This window comes from Scylla paramamosain, chromosome 17 (assembly GCF_035594125.1).
Source record: "Scylla paramamosain isolate STU-SP2022 chromosome 17, ASM3559412v1, whole genome shotgun sequence".
In the NCBI taxonomy this organism is placed as follows: domain Eukaryota; kingdom Metazoa; phylum Arthropoda; class Malacostraca; order Decapoda; family Portunidae; genus Scylla; species Scylla paramamosain.
In genome coordinates, this window is record NC_087167.1 from 8683260 (window position 1) to 8701324 (window position 18065).

At 47.6% G+C, this 18065-nt stretch overlaps 1 protein-coding gene across 49 annotated transcripts in view; it reads right to left on the minus strand.

Moving 5' to 3' along the window:
* The window catches only part of LOC135108431 (microtubule-actin cross-linking factor 1-like), a 262996-nt gene that overhangs the window by 105883 nt on the left and 139048 nt on the right, over window positions 1–18065 (minus strand). For 47 of the 49 annotated variants that reach the window (XR_010272264.1, XR_010272265.1, XM_064019426.1 and 44 more), the window contains 5 exons: window positions 11070–11233; window positions 8188–8286; window positions 5717–5832; window positions 368–471; window positions 36–178 (listed from right to left, as the gene is read on the minus strand). Coding sequence is in view for 47 of the 49 variants with exons in the window: in XM_064019426.1 (XP_063875496.1) it covers window positions 36–178; window positions 368–471; window positions 5717–5832; window positions 8188–8286; window positions 11070–11233 (626 nt within the window). In the remaining 2 variants the exon portion in view is untranslated. The remainder of the gene's footprint in view (window positions 1–35; window positions 179–367; window positions 472–5716; window positions 5833–8187; window positions 8287–11069; window positions 11234–18065) is intronic. The other 2 variants (XM_064019412.1, XM_064019425.1) reach the window with 1 other exon arrangement.

Sequence of the window (18065 nt, forward strand, 5' to 3'; positions counted from 1 at the left end):
AATGTGTAGGCGGACTGAGGAGTGCGAGGCCTCACCTGGTGCTTTCGTGGGCCATCCTCTTGAGTTCGACAGTGTTGGTGGGGAAGTGTCGGTCTTTCATGATGGAAATGTGCTCGCGGATCCAATACAGCAGCGTGGTCGCCATTTCACGGTACTCCTCCAGTTTGCGCTGCGCCTCCTGTGATCACCAGAGGGTGGTTACCATCACACCACACCACCACAAAGGAACGACTGCCGCGCCATACAGGTACAACTCGTTCTTTTCAACTACATTTCATTCGTGTGTAATTTTGCATCAGCTACACAGCCAAACAATTATCATAAAGGAATGCTGCAGTGAAGAGGATGCTGTGGCAGGAATACTTACGATGTTGAAGAGCGGGTGGATGCTGGGCGGCTCTGGGAAGATCTCATAGAGCTGAGAGACGTACGTGATGAGTGACTTCTCGTCTGGTTCCGGGGTATCAACATCTGCGGGAGACACCAGCCATCACACATCAGCATCACACACTGGTCACTACATACAAGTCATCACGCTGGTCACCACACGCCAGTCATCACATCATGTCACCTTCAGATAGTTTAGTTGAGTCTTCCTTGCGGGATGTATTTACTGTCACTCCACACTCTTGTCACAATGCCCCAAAGAATACACCTCGTGTCAGACTCGGAGCTTTCACACAAAGGGGTGAGTTGTGAGGCTCGCCACCACTCGTCCTTGAGGGGGCTGCACAAGTGACGTGTTTTGTCAGTTCTTTTCATCCCCAAGGACCTCCTCCCCCAACCCCTCCAGCCCCTCCTCTCCGGCAGCGGCAAAGGAACAGTGATGGATCAACTTGTGCCATGAGGAGAGATGGGTGGAGGGGGAGGTGGAGGAGGAGAGAAAAAAGACGAGAAACATGGAGGGCAACACGGGCTATCAGTACTGATGAACTGATGAAATAAAGGCTAACTGTAAGCCACCGTTTCGTTGTGTGTGTGTGTGTGTGTGTGTGTTCTCTTTCCTGTTATTCTTCGTTATGTGACTTGAATACAGGTTCATATGTTTATTTTTCTTAAAAGTTTTCCTTCTTGGCGTTTCCTTTCTTCCTCTGTCCGTGGCTTCCCCTTCACAACACTTCAGCCTCGGTCTGGACGCGTGAGTCATCCTTGCATAACCTCCTCTGCCACAAGGAGCCGCAGCGCCACTTCCCTCACCCCCCCTCCGCCCTCCCGACTCCCTCGCCACAGCCACCGCGACAAGGCTCGGGTGATGTCATGTTAGAGGCTCGTGTTATATGCATAAAATTATCTTGCGAAAATGCAAACTTCAAATGAAAAGAAAAAAAAAGTGTAGTTTTCTTCGTCGTCACCTTCCCTCACCACTCCTACTGTCTGCTCGCACGTGGAGGTGCTCAGGTCTGTACACCTGACGGGCCGAGCCGTGTCGCCAAGCTATTAGGAAATACATTCTCGGCAGTCTAGTCACGCTCCCCTAAGGTTGGCGCACCCTGTGCCTTCATACCAGCACCGCCCCGCCGCCACCGTGCCGCCACAAGGTAATTGTTCTTCCATTGCGGCCTCCTGGACTCAGGCTGGGCTGGGCTCAGCCATAAATCACTCTGGCCTGCCTCCGAGGAACATCACGGAGGGGGAGCTGGCCTTCACCGTCTTCCTATCTTCATAAGTCTTCCCTCACTCTTTTCTGTACGAGTTAATGAGCGTTGGCGCCTACACTATGCTGAATACTTGTGAGTTATGAACAGCTCCAATGATCTGATAAAAAAAAAAAAAAACACTTAGCCAGTGAGGAGGCAGCAACAGTGCCAATGCTCCAGTTTGCATGTTCCTTCCCTCCCCCCCCATCAGGCGCGGCTGGGCCTGGCTGGCCTCCCGCGTGAGTCACCCTCTGCCTGGCCCTCACACCGCTGACCTCCGTCGCTCCTCTCCTGCCTCCCTTGCTCACAGACAGACATTCAGTCAACACGCCGTGTTTTTGTTTTGATAACTTTCGAAGTGTCTGATACTGCAGATTTTAGGGTATGTATCATGTTACAATCACTGCTTGGGTCATGAAAACACGTAAATATACTTTCTTTTTCCTCGATACAAAGATGGAATGACCCGAGCTGACGGGTTGCGCTCCCTGCCCGTCTGGCCGTCGCCGGGGTGAAGGGAGGCCTCTCAGCACAGGTTCACGCTCACTCTTGCAACCCTTGCAAAAACTAACAACAGGTCGTGGACTCCCCGGCCTGCCGCCCCGTATAGGGACAGTTGTGAAAGTGTGTCTTTCTCGTGTCAGCCCTCCAAGTGACAGTGTGGCTTTGTTGTTGAGGAGGCCGAGCAACAGCTGTGCCCCAGAGCAGCTTATGGCGCCCACTGACCTCACACTTTGTTTTGAGGCTCCATATTTATCACTTTGGAAAACACGCACGTCGCCATAATTCACGCGCGGCTGCAATGCACACACTCCATCAATAACAGACAAAATTATATGTACACGACTTCTGGGCTGTTCTAACTGTACTACGCAAATAATACAAGGGCTACACTTAGACTGGTGCTATGAAGGCGAGGTAGAGGTACGTATTATCACATCCAACAGTGCTGTTCCTAAATACTGGGTACAAGATTTAGACAGCAATTTATTCCAGATACCTTAACATGACATTAATGCAAGTACATTTAATATGATTAAAGTTATGAAGCTTTTTCGAAACGATCACCGCCACACAACAGCAAGACCACTGTGGCCCTCTTCCTGCAGTCTGCGATTGCGGTTACACTAAGTGGGCAACGTTACTTAAACTTGCCAGTTCATAATTTAAATTTTATCATAAGAAACAGCGAGCCTCTCTCAAATGTCCCAGATAAACATCTTTATTTACATACCAAGCAGGCGGCTTTCTTCCAGAGGCAGGCCAGACAAGATGTGTACAGGTCAGTTCCACCGAGTCGCTCCTTCCCTCTACGCCTTGTCACATTACAGGAGCAAACACATAGAGGAGGGGTGCCCAGCCTCCTCGCTGCGTCCCTTTCAGTCCCTCTTACAATATGGAGAGTACGGAAACACTCTACACTCCTGGTCTCAAGACTCGCAATGTGCTTCATTATCCAGGATGACTGTACCACGTATTATACGCCACACTAGTGGGCGGCCCCGCACACCATGCCCAAACAAATATATTACACTTTCAGGAAGCAGGATGATCTAAAATTCCTGCCTAATACTTCTCACGCTCCACGTCCACTTCTTTGATTCTGTCTTCCCAAGATTTGATTCGAATGTCGGCGAGGATCACAGGAACACAGAGGGGCGGCCGCCTGTACTTCCCTCATCTGCAGGCTTTGCCGAAAGCAATGTTGATTAAATCAGTACTACCACTCCCTCCAGAGCTACCATTTGTGGCGCAGTTTCCAACCACTTTTCCACGGAGCCTGCCCCGCCATCAGTAGCGCCAAGAGCTACGCGGTGCGGGAGACTCGGCCACTCGCCCAATAAGGTGGCGCCGGGCCGATGCGACATGCATTTTGTGAATACCTCCTTGATGGAAGGCAGTTATCTCATCAGTGTATCAACAGTGCACAGTTTAATATTAATTTCTGCAGCAGCAGCGTCTAACAAACACCCAAGCTACGACTGTGGTCTCACTGGTTCAGGTTGAAGTCTCGTTGTGTACAGTCGCACCGCACGCTGTTCTGATCCTTATCCTAAGTTTTATCGATGGAAGACAATTTACAGCGTCACAACGTGTCCTGGCGCATGCGGTGAGCGGCGAGGTAACACACCGATAAAAAAAGTATTTAAATTTCAATGAAGGAAGATGTTGCCTTGCTTCGCCATGGCCATTCCGGGAGAGACGTCCACTCTTACAGCCTGCACATGGAACTGCGATGTGCTGTGGCCTAGTGCCTCATTAAGCAAACCCAAGGTGTTGGCGATCCAGGAGGCGGAGCTGGGACCTTTATTCTGCCACTCCCTCTCTCCTAACTTTACTCCTGGACAGGCAGCGCGAGCAAAGCCTTCTGGGCCAGACTTGCTCTCCTCCGCCAAAGGACTCCATATTCGTATGTGTGTGTGGGTGTGTCTGTCTGTCTGTCTGTCTGTCTGTCTGTCTGTCTGTGTCTGTGTGTGTGTGTGTGTGTGTGTGTGTGTGTGTGCTTCCTACGTATTTGTATTTTTACAGGATTGAGTCAAGCTCGTTCTGTTCCGTCTTGTAGTAGTCATACAATATATTTTCTCTAAACGTGTGACTTCTTTTTTATATACAATTTCTTCCAACACACCATCCCACCGATCTAGTCTATCTGGTTAATTAAATTCTCATACCTTTCTTTTCTTTCTCTCTTTTTATTTATTTATTCATCTTTTTTTTTTTTTACCGTGTGTGTGTGTGTGTGTCTAGGTATGCAAGCCACTGAATCTCGTGCCTGGCTACCGCTACCACCACCACCACCACCACCACGGCGGCAGTACCAAGCGAGTTCCGTGAGCCATGAGAACAGAGGTGCTAAATTTAGCCTCTCCACTCTAGCTAGTTTGGAAGACCTTGACATACAGCGTCCTATCAAAACCTGCTCCGCCACTTGCATGTCCCCCCCGGCTCCACTTGGGCAGCCCGGTGTGACACGCGTTCCTCTCACCCCAAGGTCTTCCAACACATCCCTCGCCCTCCAAATCCTAGACGCACGCAGGGTATTTGTACTTTCACTTCCATTTCATCTATGTCAACGAGCATCTTCACCCGTCCTCCCTGTCCTTATGACTTGCTGTTCGTGAAGGTACACTCTTACCAACTTTCACTCTTCACAAGATTTATGTGACAACTACTTTTTACAGTCAAGCTGAGAATGTTTTCATGTAGCAGAGTGTAATAGTGTTTCTCAATCTTTATTAATCATGTAGTTAGTGCCATCAGTGTTGTGGTGTGCTTGTCATTTAGTATAGTCATATAATATTAATAAATTGAAATAAAATACAGGGCTTTTTAATTGGATTCGGCTCACCTAAGCAAAGGTAATGTGTTATGATTTTCAGTACAATAATCATCATAGGTGAAAATAATCCTAACCTTACTGGAACTACACACAAACTAACACCTTTAAACACAGTGCAGGCTGCCAACGAAACCTACTACTTCATTTATGAATATCCGATAGAAATTAAGCATTCTAATCAACTGCTTACCTTTCATTTCCCTTTCTCTCATCACAGTGCTCATTTTGCGATACCGAACCCTTGACAGCACCACTTCAAGATGCGAAAAAATGTATCAAAGTATGGTCGTCAAGAGCTTTGGTAAATTAAACAATAGAAAGATTAATAAAAATAAGATGCGGTGGAAAAAGAAACTAACAACGATTTCCGAATTTCCTAACTTCTTTCATCTTCCTTTACCTCAACATCGCTCCAATCTTCCTTACAACTTATCGCCCCACTGCCTTTCCTGCCCCCCCTTACAACCCTCCACACTGCCCATCTTCCCCCACACAGTCAAGCCTCACTCTAACTAAGAACGATTTCCTTACTTTTTCCATTTTCCTTATCTCAACACCCCTCCAATCTTCCTTACAACTCTTATCACCCCACTACCCTTCCAAGAACCTCCCTGTCCTCCTTACACTACTCATCTTCCCACACAGTCAAGCCACACTCTAACACTTAACCTCTTCCTTCACCTTCTCTCACTTCAAAGTTTCGCTATTCCTCCCTACACTTCTGCAGCTGATCACTCACCTTCAGGGTCGAGAAGTCGGGTCACGCCGTACTCGCGCTCCATGACGTGGAAGGCAGTCTCCAGGCGCTCACGGGGAGTCCTCTGGCGCAGGTTCCTCCAGTCCATGAGGTCAGGTCTGGCGGGAGGCAACAAAGCAAGGGTGAGTCAGATAGAAGAGTGATATTGTAGTGGGTGAGTCTCGGGTGGTACTCTCACTCCTGTAGCGTCCACACATGCACTCCTCCTGTAGAAGCGTGATGGGGACTGATGGCGTGAGTTTTTAATTAAGGAGGGGATTTCAGTCGACCGTCTAACACACACACACACACACACACACACACACACACACACACACACACACACACTTTTTTGGGGGGAAAGAGTACAAATGTTCACTGTTTCTATAAATACACATCAACACACGTGTCATACACATGTGATAAACAAATGGTTTATTTCCTGGTCTAAATAAAAAAAACAAAAGATTTTAATTGACAAAACGATCCACAAGCACAACTTAATACAGTCACTGGCATCTCACTCACCGTTTGAACATGAACACACACACACACATACACACACACGAGACATAACACCACCACACATCACTCACAACACCTCTGTAAAATAGACACACATCACGTGCACATTTACATGAGAGAAAAAAAAAAAAAACAGCGGGAAAGACACAGAAAAGTACTTACACCATATACACATCAATAATAATATACACAAGTTAGTGGCATAATTTCAATCAGCAACAGAGAACCAAGATTACAGGAATGTTAATCATGCGGGGAAGAAGGGAACAAGAAAGTCATGCTCCGTCGGATACACACGGGGCATGTATGTAGACGTGTGCTCTATTACACTCTACTGGACCTAATGGAGGGAGGTGGTGGGAGGGGAGCAACCTTGTATTCACTCACTGGAAGCAATGTTAGTCTGGTGAAGGAAAGCAAAAAAACAACAACATAAATCTTAAGAAACAAGAGATGAACACGGCGGAGATACAGACGCACACATCAGAATATATATAATTATCATATGGAAACTCTTGACAGGGATGGGACGACAGGGCTAGGTGGGATGCGGGGAAAGGAACAGAAGTAGGAGGAAGGGGAAGAGGAGGAGGAGAAGAGAGGGGGGGATGAGAAGGCGGAAGAAGGACAATCATGAGGAGTAGTAGGAAGCACAAGGTTGGCCACACAAATCCTGATGTTCTCGTATGTAGCAGCAGCAACACACACAACGCCCGCCCTGCCCTTCGCTGCTTCCCAGGGTTATCTTTCCCACACACGGTAGTTGGTCATAACACAAACTACCGCGCATTGCCTCGTTGTCGTGCTCTTAAGGTATCCAAGAGTGTCTGGTTTGCTTTAACACTGAGTTCGACTGGTACATCGCATTCACAAAGGGGCGTAAAGGAAGAACGAACTATCAAACTGCTAGTTCTTATGATGCCGTTTGTGATAACCTATACCTTCTGATCTAAGGTAATTGACAAAGGATGCCTGGCTGATTTTTATACAGGTTAAAGTCTGGTCTCTGCTTCCTCCCTCCGTTTCACCTCTCCGCCAACACCTAGGCTAACACCATGCACCACCACCACCACCACCACCACTACCGCCATACCAAAATCCACCTACGCACCAATACGTTGCAGCAGGAAATAGTTTCCGGAGGTCACCCGCCCCGCCCCTGGACACCACACTACTCGTACTACGCCCGATTTTGTGGCGCAGTCCTAAAATTCAAGTACACAGGCTGCTCTTGCTTTGATACATTCCAGCTTACATAACGTGGTAATGAAAATAGACCAAATGTTTATTAAGGTAATAGTAAAATCATGGAAATAACTACTGAACAAAATGGTACTTGGTTATCCTCCTCTTCCTATTATTCCTCCTCTGCCTCTATGATTCCACTGCAGGACAGACGCTCCCTCACTCATCTGTGTCGGCTGCACGTCTTTTCCAAGCCACTCCAGTAAAACTAGTCTCATCTCTCCATCTAGTTCTACGTGTTACCTGTCTTGTTTCTGTTACTCTAACCGTCCATGCATCGTCTGTTTAGTGAATGATACTTCCTGCACATGCTGTTTATAAGGAAATGCAAATGTTGTGTATCTTACAACTGTACACATGATTCTTTCTGTGCGAAGAACAGCATTACGTGACACTCACAACCCAGAGAGTGGATCCCAACACATTTTGATACAAAGGTCCCCACAACACACCACATCCCTACCGCCAGGCACAGGTCCCTCTACACCACTACCGGCAGTGAAGGAAACACTAGAACAGCACCGAGCCTCCCAGAGATACAGTCTCCTGCCACACCTACACTTGCCACACGGTCACAAAGAGAACTCCCTTCCCCTGGAGTGGCGCGCGGCACCGGCACTCAGACCGCAGCGCACACAGGTGAGGCGTGCCGGGCAAGGGTCAGGGCGGGCAAAAAGCAGGGAAGAGGGACAAGGATGACTTACAGCGCAGGTTTGGCATTCCCAGGACCAGGACCCCGCGGTTCTGGTCCGCCAGGCTCCGAGGCTACACTCCGCGAGGCGCTTCTGCCTTGGATGACCTCACTGGAGAGGGAAGACAGGTGACGGTGTTGGAAACAACCCGCGTGGATACGGGTGATAGGAACCCGAGTGTTGGGGCGACCTCTCCCATCCCGACACAATGGACAGTGGGACGCTAGGTACTCTACGGCACAGGCTGTCCTCTGTGCCACATGGCTTGCCGCAGAGGCCAGTTTGCAGTGCACCACATACAACCATGAATCTTGCTCTATTGCAATGTTAGCTTTTACTTATCAAGGCAAATTAGCGTCTGAGCCAAGGAAGTGTTGCCAAGAGGCCCAGAACCCTCATTCAGCGGGCCTGGCAACACTGCGAGGCCTGGGGTGGGAGGGCGTCCCTCGGCTCAGACCGCTAATGAACCATGCGTCAAGCCACCTACAGTAAATAAGCTGATGTTGTAAATAATTAATGCCAATATAAGAAAATATGTAACGTAAATTAGGAATAAAGCAGCTCTTATAACGTTAGCCTGGCAACAGTGACGGGAAAACTAAACATTAACGTCAGTACATCAACAGGCAAGTCAGTATACGGTTACTGGAGAGTAATACAACATGCAGTCAGGTGTGTTGAGCTCGTCACCTCAGTGTCCACACATGTGTACTCTTCCGTGAAGTCTATACTAAGCAGGTGTTGTGGAGAGTGCTGGAGGAAATGTAAGACCAGAAGATTGGAAATAACAGAAACATAAAAGAAAGGTAAAGAAAATGAAAATGAAACGCTTCACAAAGGCGAGGAAGGGATGAGCCCCTCCCCCTCCCTCAGCCCCGCCGCGTGACATCACGGCCGGTTACTACAAGCTATTCCCGGTTTGGTGCTCCCAGGGGTCTCTTGGCATTACCTCTGCGAAAAAAAGTATATTCCCTGCACTGCCAAACACGCGTGCCAGCATTAGTCATGCCGGTGCATTCTAAAATACACACGGTCGTCCCAGGCCACACATTACATGCATACGACGCTCACCTCGCTGCGACGCAGGACTTTCTGCGTCACCATGCCGAGGCTGCTAGTGCCGCGCTGCACACCTCTGGGAGGAATCCTTAATTCAATGCACGAATTGTACTATTTGCATTAAGACTTGAAAGCGGTTCTGGGCGGATACCATTCCTTTGACACTATATTTGTCATTCAAGTATCGTGCATGTCTGGCAACTGTATACCCGTTACCTGGAGGTGGCACTGTCGACAACATTACCACGATGGTGTACATAAGTCATTCATCGTGACGCCATCGACACTAACTGGCCAAGACGGGGCCACTTCGCCTTTTCTTTATCCTCCTTTTGTCAGAAAAAATGAGTACTTTTTAAATATAGTGATATCCGTTGACGATATTATTTTTAAAGCAAGTGCCTTAGTGTGGAGAGTACCAGTAGAGGCATGATGGCAGGTGGCGTGTGGCCGCGGTGCTCATCTCCATCTCAGACGTGCTGTGAGCCTGAGGGCAGGTATTCACTCAGCACACTGGAACACGAAGCCACAGCGCTGGCCACATCACACACACTCCATCCCTTCCCGCTGCCGCCACTGCTCCCCGCCTTGCCCTAAAAGGATCTACGAGCGGTTGGTTTGGCTGGGCATTAGTCAGCTGCTCTCCTCCTCCAGGCTCAGGACTCGGCCCATTGCGACAGATCACTGGTCACCAGCAATGACACGACACAAATCTTACAACCAAATATAGAGTCAAAAGGTGTACATGGGACGAGAGTTGAAGGTAGATGGGAGGATCCGCTGCCATGCTTCCCCTCCGCCTGGCACACATTCCGCGAGCTGGGCCTGTACTCGTACGTGCCCGCTTAGATGGCTGCTTCTAACGTCAAGAAATGACGCTGAGTTTCCCGCCCCAGCCTCCGTGACGCCCAGCGGGAGGACTGTCCTTTCCTCCAGATTAAAACAGCGCCTTCACGCGAATCAGCAGGGAAATTTTAAGGAAAATCATTTTGGACGGTAAACAATTAATGTATTTTCCCGTGTCGTTAATATTCTCACTAATGGCCCCGCGCCGCTTTAAGCCAACAAGGCGTAGTAAGGCCATGACGGGATTATTATAATTTTCACTGCTATATTAGTTTTCTCATATTCACAGCTTTTTATAAAATAATTTTTGTACCACAGTTTCTCTTTAACAGTTTCGCAGACAAGAAAAATAACTCTCTCTCTCTCTCTCTCTCTCTCTCTCTCTCTCTCTCTCTCTCTCTCTCTCTCTCTCTCTCTCTCTCTCTCTCTCTCTCTCTATCTATCTACTGTGCCATGCAAGCACTGCCGACCAGAGCAGATAAGGGTTCCTGATAACAAAGTGGTCTCTGACGGCAAAACTACTACTTGACGGTAATATTCTCCTTGCAATGACAAGCACACATTAATACAAACATTAACGCCTTCATAAGCTTTGGGATCCTCTTCAAACAATCCTGTGTCACGCCTAACTCTTATCTGTTTGCCGGCTTCCTCTTCTCTAGGGAGGAAACACACCGCGGAACTTTCAAATCAAATTAGTTGGTATTATGTGCAATTTCGTGCCAACCTCCACCACACTTAGCGCGCGCCGCGAGATTTCTATGACAGGTGTGATGCAACCCGTGGCTGTGGACGCCTTGGAGACGCGAGGCTCGAGATAACGCGCGAGGAGAGAGAGAGAGAGAGAGAGAGAGAGAGAGAGAGAGAGAGAGAGAGAGAGAGAGAGAGAGAGAGAGAGAGAGAGAGAGAGAGAGAGAGAGAGAGAGAGTAATAAAAACAAACCCGTAGGCAAGGAATAATCAGTGTGAGTGGTGGGAGGAGGGTCTCACCTGTTCCTATGGATGATGGCCACGAAGCTGAGTCCGTCCCGCCAGGAGGTGGTGAAGTTCTTAACCTCCACGCCGGGGTATTTGTGGGTGGTTTTGCGGGCCCAGCGCAGCAGAGCCTCCTTGGCCGTCAGGTTCTCAGTCTGTCCAGCCATGATGTCCGAGATCTGCAACAAAGGAAGCATAAAGGTCAGCAAGGGTCAGACTTCACGGTACTTGGTGATACTGAAATGTAAGTTGTGTGTGAGCGTGTGCACTTGTTCACGACCTTGAACTTAGCCATATAATATGCTTACTGTAGGTGATGGTGTGTACTAATCTTTTTTTTAACATTTCCTGTCAAGTATTTTCCTCACCTCTGCAATCCCAGGTTAGTCTTACACGCCAACATATCGTGCCCGGTACAACAACACTGCGGCGACAAAACACAGCGCACAGTGAACATCACTCCCAACCTATTCCGCTTTAACGGTAAGAACTCCAGCTACTGTTAATCCTGCATCTACTACTAGCAAAACACCAAAGAGCTTCATGCAACCTACGACGAACTCTCCCCAAACGATATTTCACTTCGAATCGCAAACACCGAAAAACCTCATCATTCTTTTATGAAACCGTGACTTTTATTTATTTTCACGCAGCCAGTGCCTCCCCGCCCCCTCACGCCACTCCAGGCTGGGGTCGGCGAGGTCAGGGATCAGCCTGTGACTCGTGCACGTGGCGTCGCCTGCAGCCGGCTCATTCCAGCCCCAGTCATTTGAGGCTCTCCCCTAAATACGGGTGGAGGGGAAAGTGGTTCTCGCGGTTTACATCCCAGCCAGCGACTCCACCTCTTAAAGTGTTCTTGCTGCCATTTCCTGCCAGACTTATATGGGAGGCTTCACAATTATTTTCCCTCACTCTATGAAATTTTACTATTTTTTCATGCATTTTGCAATCCTTATTTTCTGTTCCTTCCCTTCATTCTATAAATCCTTAGCAAATAGCTCCGTTATTTTGCAGTTTTTGTCATTTTCTTTACAAAGCCAACTCTTCCCAACTCCATTTCTTAAAGTTTCAGATAACAACTTCTTTCCACCGCCCGCCCGTCAGCCTGGAAGAAGATAAGACGTCCAGATACCACCTCCAAAATCCCTCAACAGAAAACGGGACAAACAAAGACGCGGCAGGAGGTGCAAGTCGAACCCTCGCTCAGCAGTGCACTTTACACTCACCCACCGTGTCTCCTCCTCGCCCACACCTGTCCTCACACGCTCCTCCTCCTTGTCCTCCTCACCTCCACACCTTCAGATTGCATCCTCTTTCTTCCACATGACATCACATCTCTCTCTCTCTCTCTCTCTCTCTCTCTCTCTCTCTCCTCTCTCTCTCTCTCTCTCTCTCTCTCTCTCTCTCTCTCTCTCTCTCTCTCTCTCTCCACTCTCACCTCTCACCCACACAATCCACTTTTCAGAACCTTTCTCTCTTCCTTCCACTATTCTCATCACTTCTACCCACACAACCTTGCATTTCATCCACGCTCCGCCACATCGCGTTGTATCACCCTTCCACTCACCTCTGCAACACACTATCCACTTTTCAGCATCTTTCTTCCACTACTCTCCTCAACACAACATTATTCTTTAACCTAGATTCTCTTCTCAGATTCTGCCACATCACATCACATCGCTTGCCTCTCTCCTCCCCTCTGCCTTCACAAAATCTCCTTAGTCTCTCTCTCTCTCTCTCTCTCTCTCTCCTCTCTCTCTCTCTCTCTCTCTCTCTCTCTCTCTCTCTCTCTCTCTCTCTCTCTCCAGTTTATCTAAGAAATTGATAGTTTTGGATTTTATCTTTGTCTTCACTACAGGCCCCTAGTTTCCTCTCCCTCACCCTCACTACTCTCTTATCAGGGAAACAATGAACTTCCTCGAATGTGTGTGTGTGTGTGTGTGTGTACCCCTCGCCTTATATATATGTGTGTGTGTGTGTGTGTGTGTGTGTGTGTGTGTGACGTAGCTCCTCCTCCTCCTCCTCCTCCATAGTATTAGTACGTTTTCCCTTCTCTTCCTTCCACCTTTTTTCCCCATCACTTTTATTTCCTCCCACGGTCACACGTCACAACCCTCTTTCCTCCCTCCTGCGCCTCCCCTCCTCGCCCCCCAGCAGAGAGCTTCGCACAAGGACACACTGTTCGTGAATTGGCTTTTTCACAAGGAAGTGCTAAGTGGTGTGTTTTTGTGCCGTCGATCAACTCTCATGCACCACACCCTTGTCCCACACTCCTCTTGCTGCTTCTCTCCGCCTTCCGTCTCCTTCTTCCCCTTTTTAGATTCGTGCAGTTCATCACAACAAGACTAACAGGTTTTTTGGTTTTGGTTCTTGATTTGCGTTCCTCCACTTTTTTTCCCAAGATCTTTTCCTAATGTAACTTTTTCATAACTTTTTTTGACGCGTGCAGTTCACCACAACAACCTCGATGGACTAAGTTTTTTTTTTTCTGGTTTTGGTTCTTGACTTGCGTTTCTCCATTTCTTTTTTCAATATTTTCCCCTAATCTATCTTTTTTCTTAACATTACGATAACATCATCGCAAGGGAACCAGCAGGGCCGTACAGGTAAGAATTTCTGGTTGTAAGAAATCTAATGCCCTTGAACACACTTCGCTTTATCCAGGGGAAGGACATACCGTGACTAACTAATGCTCTGGTATGTCAAGGACTTTAGCTTAGTATGCTTCATTACGCCAGGATGTTGTGAGTCTCGCCTGAATGGTGTGAGCGAGGCAGGTTTGTGTAGTGAGTATCGCGTCTGGTGCCAAGCTGTCCAGGGGAGAAGGTGGTGCTGGATGGAGTTTCTGTCCACCGCTGATGCGCCTCACGTGTGTCAGGGCTGCTTCAGAGCTCGCCTCAGGATGTACCCCTCGCCTTATATGTCTGCTGAGGAACACACACACACACACACACACACACACACACACACACACACACACACACACACACACACACACACGGCTTGGTCATTACGAAGATGAGTTGAAGATATTGATGCACGGGATGTGTGTGTTTCACGTACACATCCTATGTCTGTGAAACGCCATTGATGGATGTAATAACTCTTCTCGCATAGACTTTAAATGTTTTTTTTTTTTTATTGCCCATCACGGCACACGTTTGTCTTTACATGAGAATACACAAAAGCTGCCCAGACAAAACTAACTACTATATATATTTTATTTATTTTCACTTTTTTATTATTATTTATTATTATCATTTATTTATCTTATTTGTTTTGAGATGAGCGTCAACTTGCGAGGTTTTTTTTTCTCCCTTATTTTTTGTACCCTTAGCAACTCTACGCACATACGCACATACACGTATACAAACAAACACACACGGGCCACAAAGGCGCATTATGAAGCACGTTACTGATGCATAACGGACGCACGCAAAATACATTCACACAACTTAACACACGAAAGAATATGCAACAAAATTTTAACCCTTTCAGTGCTAACGACAGTACGACAATTAGTCACCCACACACACGACTTTAAAGAACAAAACTATACCACAAGCGCTACATGATTTGAGCAACGGGATCACTCTTTATGCTGTTAATGTTGTTTTGCGAAGTGATATTCTCTAAACTAACACCTAACCACTCTATGAAGCTTGGAACAAAGGCATTAATTAGACTGTATCCATTTAGTCTATCCCAGAACACCGCCACAACTGCAATAGGAACTTAACACCACCATCACCAACAGCATAGATTCCACTACAATACGAACCTCCACTCCTCCACTTCCCCTTATACCCCCCATCCCTTTCATCCACCTACACTATACAATCCCAGCATCCACTTCCACCACCACCACCACCACTGCCATGCCACCAGCCGCCACTTTCTCCCCCTATACAAAACTCGGGACACGCAACTGTATAAATACGACGAAATGGTTCCTTTGTCCTGCCGCCCAATTGTCTTCCTGGTATTAAAGAGACGGAAGTTATATACATAGTTCTTTCCATTTTTTCCCTCCTTTTACTGTTTATTTATTTATTTTTTTTTCACATATACTCACTTCCTCCTCCTCCTCCTCTTCCTCTTCCTCCTACATTTACTTTTTTTCTCGTATCCTACTCTACTTACAAAATTCTTCTTGCTCTCTATCTTTGTCCCGCCCTTCCTGTCTCCCTCTAAGGTCGGAAACGAAGGAAGGAAGGAAGGAAGGAAGGAAGGAAGGAAAGAAGGAAGGAAGAAATGAGAAGGAAGATGAGGAAGACAGCAGCAGGGGAGGAGGAAGGAGGAAAAAGGATGAAGGATGAAGAGAAAAAGAAACACGAGTAGGAGGTGTAGGAATGGAGGAATGAAGGAAGGGAAGCAGGAAGGAGTAATTCTCCCTTTATCACGTTCTGCATCGCTTGGCCATTCTTACCCACCTGCTTCCCTCTGCTAACTATTCCTTTCCTCCTTACCTTCCTCCGCCTAACCCTTCCCTCTCACTCCTTTACATAGCAACCCTATACCACTCGGCATATAACACCCGTCTCTTCAACTCTCTACTCCTCTTTCACTGCTAAACACAGTAATCTCTCCCACTTTTCCTTTCTATTCCACTTTTTAACATAACTCAGTACTAACACTCCATATAACACTACGAGTTTCTTCTTCTCTTTGCCAACATGATAGATCCTTTCCGTTTTTTTTTTTTCTCGTCCACTTTCTTTTCTTTCTCTCCCTCTCCAAGTTCTCCTCGTCCTTTCCACTCCTCCTCCTTCAGTCAGCATAACCTTATCACTTCCCTCTTTTTCTTTCTTTCTCTTTCAACACTCTAGTCCCTTCACTTTTCCTTGCGTGTACCTTTCTCCCTTCCACTTCCCTCTCTCTTTCTCTCTTCACGTCCCCCTCCTCACCATTTCTTCAATCAGTATCACCCTATTATTTAATTTTTCCTCCCAGTATTCTAACTCTCTTTCCTTTCCCTAGCCCAACACACCTTTCTCCCTCCTGCTTCCCTCTCTCTTCCTCACATTCTCTTCACGTCCCCTTCCTCCTCGTCCTCTCCACTCTTGCTTCTTCAATCAGAATCACTCCATCAAGGTTCCAATAGCTCGCTCCTCGTTCATCAAGGCAAATAACATAGTCTTCCCCGGCCACCGACAAGAAAATGATGGTGTGAACTAAATGTATATTTTTTCGGGTGGCCAAACAAGGGCGCGAGAGTCTTCTGCTGGTTTACTGTTACCTGTGTGTGTGTACGTACGTAGGGAAGTGGGGAATCAAGTAGTGTTGTGTAAGCGGTACATGAATGACTTACTGTGTGTAAAAGCATCGTGTTTGCAACAATTACGTTAACAATGACAATAACAACATTAGAAAAAGCATGCGCAGTAGTAGTAGTAGTAGTAGTAGTAGTAGTAGTAGTAGTAGTAGTAGTAGTAGTAGTAGTAGTAGTAGTAGTAGTAGTAGTAGTAGTAGTAGTAGTAGTAGTAGTAGTAGTTGTTGTTGTTGTTGTTGTTGTTGTTGTTGTTGTTGTTGTTGTTGTTGTTGTTGTTGCAAAAGTTGAGAGAGAGAGAGAGAGAGAGAGAGAGAGAGAGAGAGAGAGAGAGAGAGAGAGAGAGAGAGAGAGAGAGAGAGAGAGAGAGAGAGAGAGACTGGTGATCATGTGGTGAGGGTTAGCGGGGAAGGCAGTGAGAGTAAGGACATAGAAAGCTGTGCCCAGGGAGGAGGGAGGGAGAGAAGGCGTGAGCGTGCATACCTTGTATCCCGGCCTCACCTGACATACCTAAACTCTCTCTCTCTCTCTCTCTCTCTCTCTCTCTCTCTCTCTCTCTCTCTCTCTCTCTCTCTCTCTCTCTCTCTCTCTCCAACAATCTTTGTCATCTTTTCCTCCTCTAACAGCTTCCCTCCTCAACAATCCACTAAACACGTATTGTAATAATAACAGTCCCACGCCGCACATCCCTGTCATATCTCAGAGACACAACGCCACTTCTTGCCGAGCTAACATCCCAGTGTGAATCTCCAAGCATTACATAAATATGAACCCGAATTAATGGCCCGCAAATCTTTTAGTGCTTTTTTTTTCAGGAGAAAACACTCACGAGAAGCATCGCGGGAAGAACGACTTAAGTGGCGGAAGGATGTGGCAGATGCAGCAAATTACAGTAAAACTGGATAATTGTGGAAGTCTGTGTTAGTCGTGGCGAGTCTGGCAGCGCGGCACGGCTCCCCCTCCACCACCACCACCTTGTCACCCACACCGCCGCGGAGCCACGGCAGGTGCAGGGCATTGCTCCCTCATGGGAACCTGGATCATAAATTCTAGCTAAGCCTATGCCTGCGCCGCCTGCCGGAGTTGTTACCGAGTGATGGGGACTATAAATACTAGTGGTGGTTTTCATTAGAGGCCGCACAAAGGCCACGTAATTGTTAGTTGCATGTCAGGGCACGCAGCGAGATGACCCACTAAGGCGACACTAAATTCAGTACACCTGCAGGAAGCGCAATTACAGATTCAATAAAAACAAATCTGACTGCCTGGAGGAGGGAGGGAGCGGGACGCCGGCCCGAGGGCGAGGTTATGACATCACCGCCAGGTGACGTCATGTTATTCACCAGATGGCAGCGTCATCCACGGCTTTTCCTACTTCTCGCCTCAATGCTGAACAGTCTATACTATTGCCGCGGCGCATTACCACTGGCTGGTGACACAAAGCCTCAACACAGGCGCCACACATGCAGTACGACAGTTGGAGTGTTTACTGAACCAGCGTCTGGCGGACGGGTTGCAGCCTTGTAAGTTGTGGGTGGCGGGCAGCGGGCGCGGCTCAGTGTCTTGCAATAACTGAAGAGAGGAATATGATAGTGGAGGAGTCCGTGACCCTGCCGGGGACCTTCATGCAGACCGAGGGGCGGCGCGTGCTGGGTTACTGGGCTGTTATGATTGTTCGCATGGAGGATTTAACTCACTGAAGATATTATAATTGCGAAAACACTCAATTATGTTTTTTTCTC